The sequence below is a fragment of the Penaeus vannamei genome, chromosome 39 (genome assembly GCF_042767895.1).
Source record: "Penaeus vannamei isolate JL-2024 chromosome 39, ASM4276789v1, whole genome shotgun sequence".
In the NCBI taxonomy this organism is placed as follows: domain Eukaryota; kingdom Metazoa; phylum Arthropoda; class Malacostraca; order Decapoda; family Penaeidae; genus Penaeus; species Penaeus vannamei.
In genome coordinates this window covers 27,536,994-27,551,993 of record NC_091587.1, presented here as the reverse complement: position 1 = coordinate 27,551,993, position 15,000 = coordinate 27,536,994, and the positions used below count along the sequence as shown (strand labels likewise).

At 36.0% G+C, this 15,000-nt stretch overlaps 2 protein-coding genes across 12 annotated transcripts in view; one reads left to right on the top strand and one right to left on the bottom strand.

Moving 5' to 3' along the window:
- Positions 1 to 7,284, top strand: part of LOC113819337 (integrator complex subunit 11) — a gene marked incomplete at its 5' end in the record, with an annotated part of 28,687 nt that extends 21,403 nt beyond the window's left edge. For both annotated transcript variants that reach the window (XM_070116590.1, XM_070116589.1), the window contains 4 exon segments: positions 2,791 to 3,030; positions 4,154 to 4,348; positions 4,927 to 5,180; positions 5,405 to 7,284. In XM_070116590.1, the coding sequence (XP_069972691.1) occupies positions 2,791 to 3,030; positions 4,154 to 4,348; positions 4,927 to 5,180; positions 5,405 to 5,687 (972 nt within the window).
- A 2,108-nt stretch (positions 7,285 to 9,392) lies between these two features.
- The window catches only part of LOC113819336 (E3 ubiquitin-protein ligase RNF34), a 43,795-nt gene continuing 38,187 nt past the window's right edge, over positions 9,393 to 15,000 (bottom strand). For all 10 annotated transcript variants that reach the window (XM_027371578.2, XM_070116596.1, XM_070116594.1 and 7 more), the window contains exon 6: positions 9,393 to 14,882. In XM_027371578.2, the coding sequence (XP_027227379.1) occupies positions 14,707 to 14,882 (176 nt within the window). In that variant the 3' untranslated portion in view covers positions 9,393 to 14,706. The remainder of the gene's footprint in view (positions 14,883 to 15,000) is intronic.

The following is a 15,000-nucleotide window of genomic DNA, read 5'->3' as shown; positions in this document are numbered from 1 at the left end:
TGACGGAAAGCATTCTCGAATATAGTTCTTGATTTGACTATGCTTGGCTGTAAAAGTTGACGGAAAGCATTCTCGAATATAGTTCTTGATTTGACTTTGCTTGGCTGTAAAAGTTGACGGAAAGCATTCTCGAATATAGTTCTTGATTTGACTATGCTTGGCTGTAATGGTTGACGGAAAGCATTCTCGAATATAGTTCTTGATTTGACTCTGCTTGGCTGTAATGGTTGACGGAAAGCATTCTCGAATATAGTTCTTGATTTGACTTTGCTTGGCTGTAAAAGTTGACGGAAAGCATTCTCGAATATAGTTCTTGATTTGACTCTGCTTGGCTGTAAAAGTTGACGGAAAGCATTCTCGAATATAGTTCTTGATTTGACTTTGCTTGGCTGTAAAAGTTGACGGAAAGCATTCTCGAATATAGTTCTTGATTTGACTTTGCTTGGCTGTAAAAGTTGACGGAAAGCATTCTCGAATATAGTTCTTGATTTGACTATGCTTGGCTGTAAAAGTTGACGGAAAGCATTCTCGAATATAGTTCTTGATTTGACTCTGCTTGGCTGTAAAAGTTGACGGAAAGCATTCTCGAATATAGTTCTTGATTTGACTTTGCTTGGCTGTAAAAGTTGACGGAAAGCATTCTCGAATATAGTTCTTGATTTGACTTTGCTTGGCTGTAAAAGTTGACGGAAAGCATTCTCGAATATAGTTCTTGATTTGACTATGCTTGGCTGTAAAAGTTGACGGAAAGCATTCTCGAATATAGTTCTTGATTTGACTTTGCTTGGCTGTAAAAGTTGACGGAAAGCATTCTCGAATATAGTTCTTGATTTGACTATGCTTGGCTGTAATGGTTGACGGAAAGCATTCTCGAATATAGTTCTTGATTTGACTCTGCTTGGCTGTAATGGTTGACGGAAAGCATTCTCGAATATAGTTCTTGATTTGACTCTGCTTGGCTGTAAAAGTTGACGGAAAGCATTCTCGAATATAGTTCTTGATTTGACTATGCTTGGCTGTAAAAGTTGACGGAAAGCATTCTCGAATATAGTTCTTGATTTGACTTTGCTTGGCTGTAAAAGTTGACGGAAAGCATTCTCGAATATAGTTCTTGATTTGACTTTGCTTGGCTGTAAAAGTTGACGGAAAGCATTCTCGAATATAGTTCTTGATTTGACTCTGCTTGGCTGTAAAAGTTGACGGAAAGCATTCTCGAATATAGTTCTTGATTTGACTTTGCTTGGCTGTAAAAGTTGACGGAAAGCATTCTCGAATATAGTTCTTGATTTGACTTTGCTTGGCTGTAAAAGTTGACGGAAAGCATTCTCGAATATAGTTCTTGATTTGACTCTGCTTGGCTGTAAAAGTTGACGGAAAGCATTCTCGAATATAGTTCTTGATTTGACTATGCTTGGCTGTAAAAGTTGACGGAAAGCATTCTCGAATATAGTTCTTGATTTGACTCTGCTTGGCTGTAATGGTTGACGGAAAGCATTCTCGAATATAGTTCTTGATTTGACTTTGCTTGGCTGTAAAAGTTGACGGAAAGCATTCTCGAATATAGTTCTTGATTTGACTCTGCTTGGCTGTAAAAGTTGACGGAAAGCATTCTCGAATATAGTTCTTGATTTGACTACGCTTGGCTGTAAAAGTTGACGGAAAGGTTTTCAGACGGAAACGATCATTATCGTCTGACTGGAAAATCGACAATTCGCTCAAAAATGGACAAAATTTCAGAAAATTGTGGAGAAAAAATTGACGGAAAAAGTCCTAGTGTTGACAGCGCCTTTACGAAACACGTCCCTCTGTTCCCTCACAATAAAGTCTTTTCTCGGCTCCTTTATTTTGACTCTTAATCTCTTATTATGTCCATTCCTTTGTCCCATTTTTGAAGCTCTTTTCCTCGCCTTCTTGTGAAACTCTTCGCCTCGGCTCTTTGCTGAACACTTCTCCTCACACCATTACGAAATATTTTCTATTATCAAACGCTTACTCTCGCTCTTTTATTTATCTCTTTCCCATGCCCCTTTTACTGAATCGTTTCCCTGGCCCTGTGACGAAATTCTTCCCCTCTCCCCTTTTATCGAGAGTATCCCCTCGTCCCCTTTATCAAGCCGTGCCCTTGTACCCCCTTATCTAACTTCGCTTCGCCCCCTTTGCTTAAGGTTATCCCTCTTCTCCTTTTATCAAGTTTCTCCTGGCCTCTGTTATCAAACTTCCCCTCGCTCCTTTACTCAACTCTTCCTCTCTCCCTTTATTCAACTCCTCCCCTCTTCCCCTCTCTTCACACTCTTCCTCCCTCCCTTTATTTAACCGCTTCCCTTCTGCCCCTTTCATCACCCGCTTCTCCCCCTCCCTTCACTCACCGCTTCCCCTCTTCCCCTCTCATCAAACTCTTCGTCCCTCCCTTTATTCACCGCTTCCCCTCTTCCTCTCTCATCAAACTCTTCCTTCCTCCCTTTATTTAACCGCTTCTCCCCCTCCCTCCACTCACCGCTTCCCCTCTTCCCCTCCCACCAGACTCTTCCCCCCTCTCCTCCCTTCACTCACTGCTTCCCCTCTTCCCCTCCCACCAGACTCTTCCTCCCTCCTCCCTTTACTCATCGCTTCCCTTCTGCCCCTTTCATCAAACTCTTCTCCCCCTCCCTCCACTCACCGCTTCCCCTCTTCCCCTCCCATCAAACTCCTTCCCCCCCTCCCTCCACTCACCGCTTCCCCTCTTCCCCTCCCATCAAACTCTCCCCCCCTCCCTTCACCCCTTCACTCACCGCCTCCCGTCCCCCTTGGCAGCACACGGTGTCGGACGGCGAGGGCCGCGAGCACCACTACGACCGCGGCGAGCCCATCATCTTCATCGGGGGAATGCCTCGCTCGGGCACCACCCTCGCCCGGGCCATGCTGGACGCCCACCCCAACATCCGCTGCGGCGAGGAGACCCGGGTGGTGCCCAGGATCCTGCAGATGAGGCAGCAGTGGAAGCGCTCGCCGAAGGAGTCCATGAGGCTGGAGGAGGCGGGCGTCACCGACGAGGTGGGTGGTTCTTTGTTGTTGTTTTTGTCTTTACTGTTGTTATTATTGTTATTACTACTATTTTTATTACTACTATTACTACTACTATTATAATTACTATTGTTATTATTAATATTATTATTGTTACTACTACTATTATTATTGTTGTTATTACTATTGTTATTATTATTATTATTATTATTATTATTATTATTATTATTATTATTATTATAGTTATTGTTTGAAAATTTGGCATATGAAAGGATTGAAAACTTGGGTTACAAATTTTCCTTTATATTTTGACAGTTTATTTTCACAAAGTAGCTTCCCTTGGGCATAAGAAACCTTCCAAAGCAAATTGTAGAAATCAGAACATTTTTACATATATTTTTTTTTCTATTTATCAGGAAGCAATATTACAAGTTGTATGAAGCCTACAGGGAATTTCCTCCTTCCTGCCTTTTTCGCCTGCCTCTGTTCTTCCCTCCCTTCTTGCCCCCTCTCCATCCCTTTCTTCTTCCTCTCCCTTTTTGTTTCTTTTTCTTTCCGTCCCTCCTTCTGTCCCATCTTCTATCCCTTCTTCCCTTTCTCCTTGACTCCTTCCTTCCCTTTTCCCTCCATCCCTCCCTCCCCTATTCTTCCATTTTGCCTCCCTCCCTCTCATCCTGTCCCTTTTACCCTTTTCTCTCTCTTCCTTTCACCCTCCTTCTCTCCCATCTGCCAGCCTCCCTTCTTTCCATTCTTGTCTTGCTCCCATCTTCCATATGCATCTCGCGTCCTGTCTCCATTCTGCCCATCTCCGCTTCTTGTCACTCTCCTTCCTTTCTTATTTATTGCTTCCATCCCACCTTTCTTTCCTTCCTATGTCTCCCTCCCACCCTCCCTATACTTGCTCTTTCCATCCCTTCTTGCCTCCCTTACTCTGTCCTTCCTTTCTTCCATTCTGTCCTCCCCTCCTCTCCCACTCCCTCTTTTCCTTGTTGCTTTCCTCCCTATCTCCCTTCTTCCGTCCTGTCCTCTTCTCTACCATCTTGCCATCCTCCCTCTCTCTCTTCTTTATTCTCACATTTCTGGCGACACCCTTCACTCTTCTTCCCTCCCCCTCTGTTACCTCTCTCTCATCTTCCCCTCTGTACTCCTGCAGGTGTTGGACGAAGCCATCTCCTCGTTCATCCTGGACATCGTGGTAAACCACGGCCAGCCCGCGTCCCGTCTGTGCAACAAAGACCCATTCACACTCAAATCAGCCACGTATCTGGGTAAACTGTTCCCCAATGCCAAGTTCCTGTTCATGGTACGAGATGGGAGGGCCACTGTGCACTCCATCATCTCCAGGAAGGTGAGGATTGCGAGTTAAAGGTATGTGTGTCCAAAGATGTTTGCAGACCAAACGCATGTAAATAGGTTTATTAAATGTTTTGTGTATTTTCACTCTCATCTATAATATAAGCATTGATATGTTTATGTTTATGCACATCTTGCCTAAGATAGGGTGCATTAATGGGAATATATAGATGCATACGGTATAGATGAAGGTTTGAATTAACAAAACAGTTAGTAAATGTATTTTTGAGCAATTAGTCTGAGAACAACACCTTTGGACATGCGTGCCTCCTTTGTGGTTGCACATATTTTTCTGTGATTTTTTTGTGCTTAATTTTTTTTTCTTTTGATTTGCTCTGTCCTGTTTTGTTCTGTGTTGTAAGGGTTTGCTGCACGTACATGCCAATATTTATGAATGTTTCTTACACTTTGCTTGTTTTGATGTTTGATGAAGGAAAACATGTTTTCCTTGAAGTGATTTGCTAATATTTGTCTTGACTAGATTAATGCTATTCGTTTGTGTTGTTTTTAAGAAAAACTGACATGTTACGATTAAAAGGCATGTAACGGCTGTTTTTCCCAATGACGTTTTAGGTAACAATCACAGGCTTTGACCTGTCATCATACAAGCAGTGTTTACAAAGGTGGAATAATGCCGTTCAGACCATGAACACGCAGTGCAGTGAGCTTGGGCCAGACCGGTGCTTACCAGTGTACTACGAGCAGCTGGTTCTGCACCCTGAGGAGTGGATGAAGAAGATCCTGACCTTCCTGGAAGTGCCATGGGATGATGCCGTTCTGCACCATGAGGAGTTCGTCAACAAGCCAGGCGGAGTCTCCCTGTCTAAGTGAGTGGATGGATATTTTGTGCAATTGTTCTGAAGGATCAACTTATGAGATACAACTGTTTGGTGTATTGCTGATTATACCTGATAAATCAGTTTTGTTGCATCATTTGCTGAGTAGAATACCGAGTGTTTTACTAATAGAAGGTTGTCTAATGTGTCCGTTTATGCATAAGCGTACATGACATGAAAATATTTATTGACCACCCTTACCCTACCCCCACCAGGGTCGAGCGTTCGAGTGACCAAGTGGTGAAGCCGGTGAACCTCGATGCACTGAGCAAGTGGGTTGGCCAGATCCCAAAAGATGTGGTTGAAGACATGGCCAACATTGCACCCATGCTGGCTGTGCTGGGCTACGACCCGAATGGCAACCCTCCAAACTATGGCTCTGCAGACCCAATTGTAGCCAACAACACGAAACGCATCCAGAGGGAGTCCAACGTGTGGCAGGACCGAGCCCAAGAAGTGCTCAGTCTCTCCAAGCACAGGAGAGGAGATAACACATGATGACCTCGAAGAGTTTCGTCTCTCATTTCTGTTTTTTTTTTCTTCTTTTGTTACTACTTTTTAATTATAAAACACCCGGAATCCGATCCTCCTCAAAGGTCTTAATTGGGGCCTGAAGGGAGGTTTGTGTTTTCAATTTATTAGGTACATTTGTGGCATTGTAGGTGTTCATATTAGGCAAACATTACACCCTCATTCTTTTATATTCTATTTTCAATATTATTATTGACCTTTCTTCTACAAAGAGACTATATATGAAACTTGTCATCACTTGTCATCAGGGTTTTCAATATTTATATCTCTCACTTCTACTACTAAATGTGTATTGGTACAAAAGATAGAGTTATAATGTGACAAGCTGCAAACAGCCAGACATTTGAATAGATAAATAAATAGATGAATACATATACTTATATATATATTTATTTATTTATTTATATATACATCATGTATCATATATTATGTATGTATATTATATTACATATAATATGATATAGATATATATTATATGTGTACAAGATAATCCATTTATGTCCAGAAAAACATTAAACTTTTGAGGATTATGTGAAAATACCTCATTATGGAGCTTTTATGTGAGTGAAAAGAAAAGCTTAAACAATATTTTTGTTTTTAGAAGTCACATTCCATGACATTGCTTCTTAAAATACAATCTAGCAATCTCAGCAATGAAGTTATACTTCCATGTGCAATATAAGATAGCAACAGCTGTATCCAATTATTAAATTTCACTTCAGAGTTATCTTAATAAAGTGTCATATGTTACAATTAGTAAACTTCAATAATCGTAATACATAATCAGTGTATGTTACTTTAAGGCACAGAACATTGCCAGTAAAGAGTGTGAAGCAAGACAGTGTCATAAGAGCAATGCAGTTAAGTGGAAAATTTACACATCATTGAAGAAACTCTAACATGTAAAAATCTGTTTTATTGTTTCAAGAACAAATGATTGGAGTTGATTTCAAGTGTAGGCTTTGTGATTTATAAGCCTCTTGTATTATTTTGTGGAAATGACTTGTCTGAAAAACATCTTTAAAACATGTTATTCTTTAAAAAAAAAATCATTGCACCTGTATATGATTTATTGCTTTCTTTTGGATGCATATTTTCTTGTACAGTTTCTTTGCTCTCTTTATTCCACATAATGTATCTCTTTAGGCAGTCCATATCTGTGATACAGTCTTGCTATACATATATATATATACATCATTGGCCCTCAAGTGGCATTCCAGAATTCAGGTTCCAATGTGTGAATGTCATTTAGTTTGTTGCTTCATGTTTTTCATCTGGGATACTGTTTTATCATTACATGGTGCTTTAGAGTATATTAATCAGTAATCATTTTTAAAAAAGAAAATATGGAAATAACAGGAAGCATGTTTGCTCTTTACACTGAGTGGTTGGACTTGTGGCACTGTGGGAATGAGGTAATTGTAAAGTTAATTGCCATAATACAAGTAGTACTTTGGTGACTGATTTATTGTATACAAAATGTGAACTGATGCAGCCAAGCCGGAGGATTTTGACTGCTCTGGTTTTATGATATCTCTTCCATACATAAATGTGAGGATTTTTGTATTGGGTATTATTTATCCTAACTCATCCTTTTTTTCCACAACACACATTAGGATTACTGTAAGAGAAGATAACCTGAGAGTTTAGCCTGTACAGTAATAAATGAAGAAAGCTGGGCCGCAATCTGGGTAGTACTACTGTAAAATGATTCCAATTTCTCATCAATTGTATAGGAATACTATATTAACATTTAAACATTTAAATAGTTGCTAACATGTAGGGTGTATTAAGAATATCCAAATATCAATAAAGTTAGGTTAGGTTAGGTTAGGTTAAGGGTTAGGTTAGGTTAGGTAATTGTCTTTTGATCTTTTGTATTCCTTCAGTTTACCTTGCAAGGATTGGAATGCATTTCCTCTGTTGCATTAGAACCATCAGTCATTTAGCAACATTATCCCTGTGGTGACTGTGCCTGATTTGTATGTAATGTAATATTTTGCCACAGTCTAGACTTAGTGGCTAGGCCTAAGCTGTGTACAGCGGCACATCTGCTGCGGGTCATGACACCTTTACATGTCATGACAGCTATAGCTGTACCCATCACTGGGGAATTATTCATGAAATATGTATGTTTTTGAAGTGGAAATCAACATCATACAAAAAATGTTGAAGTTCAGCTAATCATTTTGCATAATTCTTATCAACATGTGTATTTAAGACCTCTTAGTTCATATGAAAGTAATATATGGTACTTCCTTATCATATTCAAATGGTTTGCATATTTTGTATTTGGGAGATGAGAGTGAAAAGTCTGATTACTATCACATAAAGAAGTGATTTTGAGGTGATAAACCTGGGATAAAAGTAAAATGTTTTCAAGAGCAGTGAATGGAAATAATTTATTCAAAATACCTGAAACACAGACAATAAGGAATAAGTAATATAACTGTAATAGTCTTTTGATCTTTTGCTAGGATGAAAATTTACTTGTGTTGAAGAAATATGGAGTACAGAACATGGAAAATTGTAAGAAAATTATATGGAATTTAAAATATTCTTCCCTTGAAACAACCACTATGTAGAATTTTACAAATTGCAATTCTATGAACAGGAGTGGGATTCATTAACTGCTACGCATCAGGCTGGGAATATATGATCCAAATGATGTAAACTTTACATGTAGCATGTTCATACTACCAATTATGTACATGACTTAAAACTTAACTTATATAAGTAAAGAGTGAAAAACTATAACAAATATTATACTTGTTTATATAAGAATAAATATCAAAGGCATCTACATGGCTTGACACCTATATATCAAAAAGTTTTCAATCATCAACAGTGGAAAGACAAAGCATAAAATTTTGACAATGTTATGCCAAATAAGTCAAAGAAAACTTTAAGCCTATACTATTCTACATGGATATTATTCTGAAATTACAAGAAGAAACCTGTACATCTATCTATTACAATAGTTGTGTTATATTCATTATTTCTAAATACCAGTGGAGGGACTTTAAAGTGATACAAGTTTAAGTAATACTTTTCCAGTAGATAAATTCCATGAGCAAATATTTAGGAATATAGGAGGAGAGAAATGTATGACAAGCAAAGAAAAGAAATGGACTTCAAGAAAAGAGAAGAAAAGAAAGAAAACGATTATAGTTTTTTTCTGTCATGCAGAAAAGTGTCCTGTAATCTGAGCTTCTTAACTCTTCAGCTATCTATACATTTTGTGTAATGTACAATTCATGAGTCTATTATTCTTGAAGTTATAGGGATCATGCATATCTTAAATATAATGAAAAAATGTAATAATCATAATCTTACTGTAAAACATATAATACAGTATTTCACACTTCAACATGATACATTAAAATCTATTGTACCATTAGTATAAAAAACATTTATTTTAGTAAAACTGAAGCCTTAACATTTTTATATTATTGAACCAGCAAGTATAGCTTTGAAGCTGTTGACATTTTGTTCATTGCAACTCTATACATTTTATGCAGTAATTCAGTTCTCTATGGTCTTGTTTATGTAAATGGAATAGACTGAAATACAGCCTTATAAAGGTCTTTTCCTTTTTACAAATTTCATCATTGTTAGTATTTTCATCCATTCACTATCATTTCTAGAGGAGGAAGAATTAACACTTGCATATGGATCTGATATTTAATATTCTTCAAAGTATAAAATCCCATAATACTGGGACACTCAGCAAAAGGATAAAAAAAATGCTTTAATTTGACCTCTGAAATACTGACAAAAGGGTAAATCATTATAAAATACTCTTAACTGATCACATTCAGTCCATTTGGTCTACAAAGTAACACTCAACATCAGCTCCTGTTGTAATCCAAATATCATCCAACTAACTCTTTATTACATGACAATAGTTTCATATAATCATGAACAAAAGAGTAAAAGTTCAAAAAGCTTTATATATAGTCTTTTGCTCTTCCTTTTCTTCAACATTCGAAAAGAAGTGGCCATCTGTATTTAACAAATCTTAATATTCATGGTACTTGTAACACGGCTCGATCAAAAGTGAAATCCCAGAAACGGACATCAATCTATCCTAGACTTTTTTTCATCTTAAATACAAACACCTATCAGTCGTACAATCTTCTAACTGTAACTGCAAGAATGGCATCATTCATACGTTACCATCTCGTCACAGCGTGTGGCATAACATGATGACTGGCTGGTACATGCTCTGACCATGAAATCTGTTTTGAAATTAATTCCTGGATTGCATAAAACATATTATTCATGTTCATTGGAAAAGCTAAAACAAAATAAAATGACATCAACTGTTCATAATGATGATGATAATATTAATAATAACGATGATAATTAATATTAATAGTAATATGTAATGGAGATAATGATCATAATAATAAAGGAACAAAATAACAAAAATACCAATACAATAATAATGTAACAAAGAATGGTTGCTTGTAACACAGACAACAAAAACACTTTTGTTGTTAGTATATAAATGCAATACACAAGTTATGTTTACAATAATCACAGCTTCAATACCATCAGCAAAAATTACCTTCACATTCAAGCTATAAGGTAAAAATAAAAAGTGAGATTTGTACATGACATATAAACTGTTATATTTTTCTTGCTGATACACCTGTGACAAATGCATATTAATCAACTAAAATGCTGAGCCCATGCAAGCAGGGGATACTATAATCCCATGAATAAGTATTTCCATAATAAAATATAAATATCAATGAGAAAAAAACATAATAATAATATAATATATCAATAAAATGACAATGATAAAATCACTTCATAACATTCATAATTTCAGCCTCTTTTCTGAACAAAATACCAAGAGCATGGCCCATACAGACCTCACCGGAGGGAATTTGCCGAAGTCATCACCGAAGTCCAGTTTCTTCTTTCATATCAACAGCATAAAGTGGCAAAGCAACTTAAAACAGAATCCTCCGACCTCCTTTTACAACACTGAGGTGCACTTCAGTCTTTGGGATAAAATATCACAACACATAATACTTGACTATAACACCCACAGAGTTATAAATATACCACATACAAGACAAAGCAATAATCATTGCACAATATATCCAGTCAAAGAGAACAGAAAAGTAATGACCATAATGCTTTGAATGCCTTTCTCCTTGCCTTTTTATTATATCTATTATGTCCCAGGTTAACCTTGCGTGTTTTCTTATAACAAGCCTAAAAGAAAAATATATTCATGATTAATCTCTAAGGGAGAGAAATTATCTACATAAAATTAAAGGAAGAAAGAATGAAAAGAAAAGAAAAAATTATAATCAACATAAAATACTTGTACTATTTTTAACCTGTACAATTTTTCACATGCAAAATTAGAAATTTGGCTTCCACATGATTCTAGATCTTATCATCTCACTTACCATGTGCAAAATATATAAAAAAACGGAGAAAAGACATATGCGACAATCAAAGTTATTTTTTCTAAGTTAATCCACCTCTCACAAGGTCACTAAATGAAGAATTCCTGTAATCTCTGTTGTGATTTTTTTTTTGCGACTTCGCAATTTGCTTATTATACTCAACTACAGATGAAAACATGGACATGTAAATACATCATTATGTGTAAATTGTGCTTAATATAATACTTTTTTTTCTCTCTCTCACACTTGTTTTTCTTTTCAGAACAAGCAGATATGAGTAACTATAACTAGCCAGATTTTTAAAACTACTTGACTTATAATAATTAACATAATGCGACTGCACTTGGTTGTGATATACATTTACAGATACATTCTGAATGGTTATATTAATATGATAATAATTATTACCATCAATGACGTAAAAATAATACAAATAATAAGACCATAAACATCATAATAAATAATGTGCAAAGACAAACTGGAGTGCCACTGCCTCACTGCACCAAAGTCGTGTACTTCATAGATCAGCTTCTACACCTCCGTTGTGATTGCACTTGTTGCTCTCGTACTATGAAGCCGACTAAGCTCTGACCAAACGTAGTAAAATAGGACCGTACAAGCCTTTAGAATCACCAGGACTCACAAAAATTACAAGCTCCATATACTTTGGCTTTCCTATTTACTGGAAGCTGTTGAACATCAAGCACCGGTAAAGATACAGCTAGTATGTAACAGTAATAGTAATAGTAAAAAATATACAGTGAATTACGTTTTTCTTTAATATTTTCTCTTACATATTCCTTCTATCAATCAATAATCCACATCAAAAAATGACCTTTTATCAATATCCTGGGTTTATATATGCCCCCCACCCCCTTGGCATTCCCAAACTCAATACAAACATTATGCCAAAACAACCGAGAACATAAGGACACACGAAACAATAAGTCAGGAAAGACTAGAGTTTGGACTTTCACAGAGGAACCAATGGCCTTATTGCCCAACCTCTGGAAGTATAATTGGACTCCCTCTTTAGGGAAAATAAATGACAAAAAGGAAGGAAAATGAGAGGGAAAAGGAAGAAAGAAAATAAAGAGGGAAAGAATGAAGAAAAATAAAAGATCACACCCTTTTCCACACCTCTTATGTCTCAACCATAAAAATAATATGATGCGGTAGTTTTGGGCAGTTTCATACCTACCTCTAGCAGACACTAGCAATTGTAAATGAGTATTGACTGTAACGTGCAGTTGAAAAGAGTATCATCTCTATGAACCTTCTTTTTGAGAACCAGGAGAAATCAAGTTTGAAAAAAACGTGAGCATCGAAAGACTTCTTACTTTCATCTTAGACAAGGCTGGAATCCGACATAGACCTTGGATGAGTCAAAAGTTCTAGTTTGGAAAAAGAGAAAGATATATGAGTAAAGAGTGAAATCTTTAAGAATTGAGTGGATTTACTATATTTAGAGGATGGACAGAAATATTCTGAGAGTCATAATGGCAAATAACTTCTTTTTTCCACCATATGAAATACATTTACAACACTAGCAACAAACTTGGAGAGAGACTTGTTTTAACTTTTTACAAGATTTGAAAGTAAATTCTCTACAACAAATCAGACAGAAAAAATAAGGAAGGGGAAACCACTTCCCAAAGAATCTGAGAAGAAAACGAGAAAAGAGAGAACAGACAAAGAGGTGAATGAAAATTGTATAAGAAAAATAAAAAAGAATCTCTTACCAACCACTATTCCTTCAACACAACTTCTTAACTTAATCCTTATATCTTGTCAGAGTTGCAGCTACACTGTATATAGAAACTAATCAATAAATTGCAGTAATTTTTCAACTCTCATCCACAAAAACGAGCAAACAAAGCTTACTTGTATCTACTTCAGTTTTATATCTTGCTGTTGCTATTAACTTCATAATTATTATCATTTCCTCAAAATACCCGCTTCTGGATCTGTCCACCAAGACTGACATAAGCTATGACTTAAGGGGACCGTCACTTTAATTTTTAGTTTATTTATTTTCTTTTTTTTCTAAAACAAAATCATTTTGATGGAGTTGGTGAAAATAGGGAATAGGTAGGGAAATAATAAAAAATAGACAAAGTGGCCTTTTTCATTACCCCATATGGATGTAGATTTCACTTCAATCAACATCTGGCAACACTATGGCGAACATGAACATGCAAGCCGTAGCAACATAGAGCACCACTACATCTGATTGGTTGACGTAACTATTAAACTGCCTTTTTTTATTCTCATTCTTTTCGCTTATAAATTCGTATATACTTGTACAATTCTCTTCATTTACGCTGCATTTTGCAGAATAGAAAGTATACTACTTTTGGTACCAAGGAATTTTTTAATTTCTTGAATATATTTTAAATAAAATGGAAACAAAATTTTTCTTTCCTTGAAAATTCAAACTCAAATTCTGAAATTATCTAAATGAATTAAAAAATCACAGGTACAACTTTTAGATAAGAAATGACGATCACTGGATATTTTTCTTCATACTTCATCATTTCTCATGATAACCTTCAGCCCGACAATGCGGTGTACCAAACAAGAAAAATTATGATTTTATCTTAAATTTCAATTCTTTATTCACCAAATGAAACCCAAATTGAGATATAATGTCTCTATAATCATTCCAAACATAATTTTTTTAAAGAAAAATCTAAGCAACGATCCCCTTACATTATAGGCTACATTAATCTTTCAATTCAAACTTAAATAATAAGTATATTACCAAACTTTTGGCTGGAAATGAATTTAGTTATAAATTTCTTTATACGTGAATTTATTTGTCTGGTGTATGATCATTTTGTTAAAATAACCATTAACTTTATTCTTCTTAGCAGTAATGTCTTTATTAATACTATTATTTTTTTCCTTACCATTGTAACAAATTTTCTGCTTGTTTCATCATCCATTCCCTTCTAATTTTTCCTAATTTTCAAATTCTCCTAAAAGTTTATAAATACAAAAGGGCTTAACTAAAGATGGCATCGTCAGAGTACAGGTATTCGTGAAAACTCCTTTTTATTGATTTTAATGAATAATGTAACAATACACTTGACAAGCACTTGATATTTTCTTTTTTTTGTGAATGCATTTCCTTGTATCTACAAGTACATAAAGACAATTGTAATAAATGCTTTAGCCTCTCCTTATGACCCTATAATAAATTAATCACCTGTTATTAAACATTCAAGGAAATGTAAATCTTATGCTTCAATGTATAATGTATATGCAAATAAAGTTGTACATGGAATAAAGTTTCCTAGACCTAATTCAGGTATATCTTTGCCAGCACAGAGTAATACCTGTACATTCATAACTTCAATTAACATCAAATATCCTGGTGGAAGTTCTAGTAAATGGGGAAAATAAAATAAAAATAAAAAGGAAAAAACTTTCTTATTCAGAAATTCCTAATTAAACACTTGAAGTTTTAATTCTATTGGATCTAAAAAAAACTCCACTTATCTATCAACTAAGGCCCCAAAGAGTGGTTTTGCTAATAAATGCCGGCTGCCTTAAGCTCGGAAAGTACGCACAACACGCACCACATACTGGCGGCACACTGGACACTCCGCCATCTGCTTCCCACACTGTGTACATGCAATCATGTGTCCACACTCTAGAAAGACGCAATCTATCGTGCTATCCATGCAGATCTTACACAGCAGTTCCTCTGGCAAACCCTCAACATCTGGAAAGTAAAGTTGGAAAATATTCAGAAATTGCTCTTTTCCGAAACCGATATATTTTTTGCAGCACTAAATCATTATCCTGAGCAGAAAGCTGCAATGTGTGTACATAGATAAAAT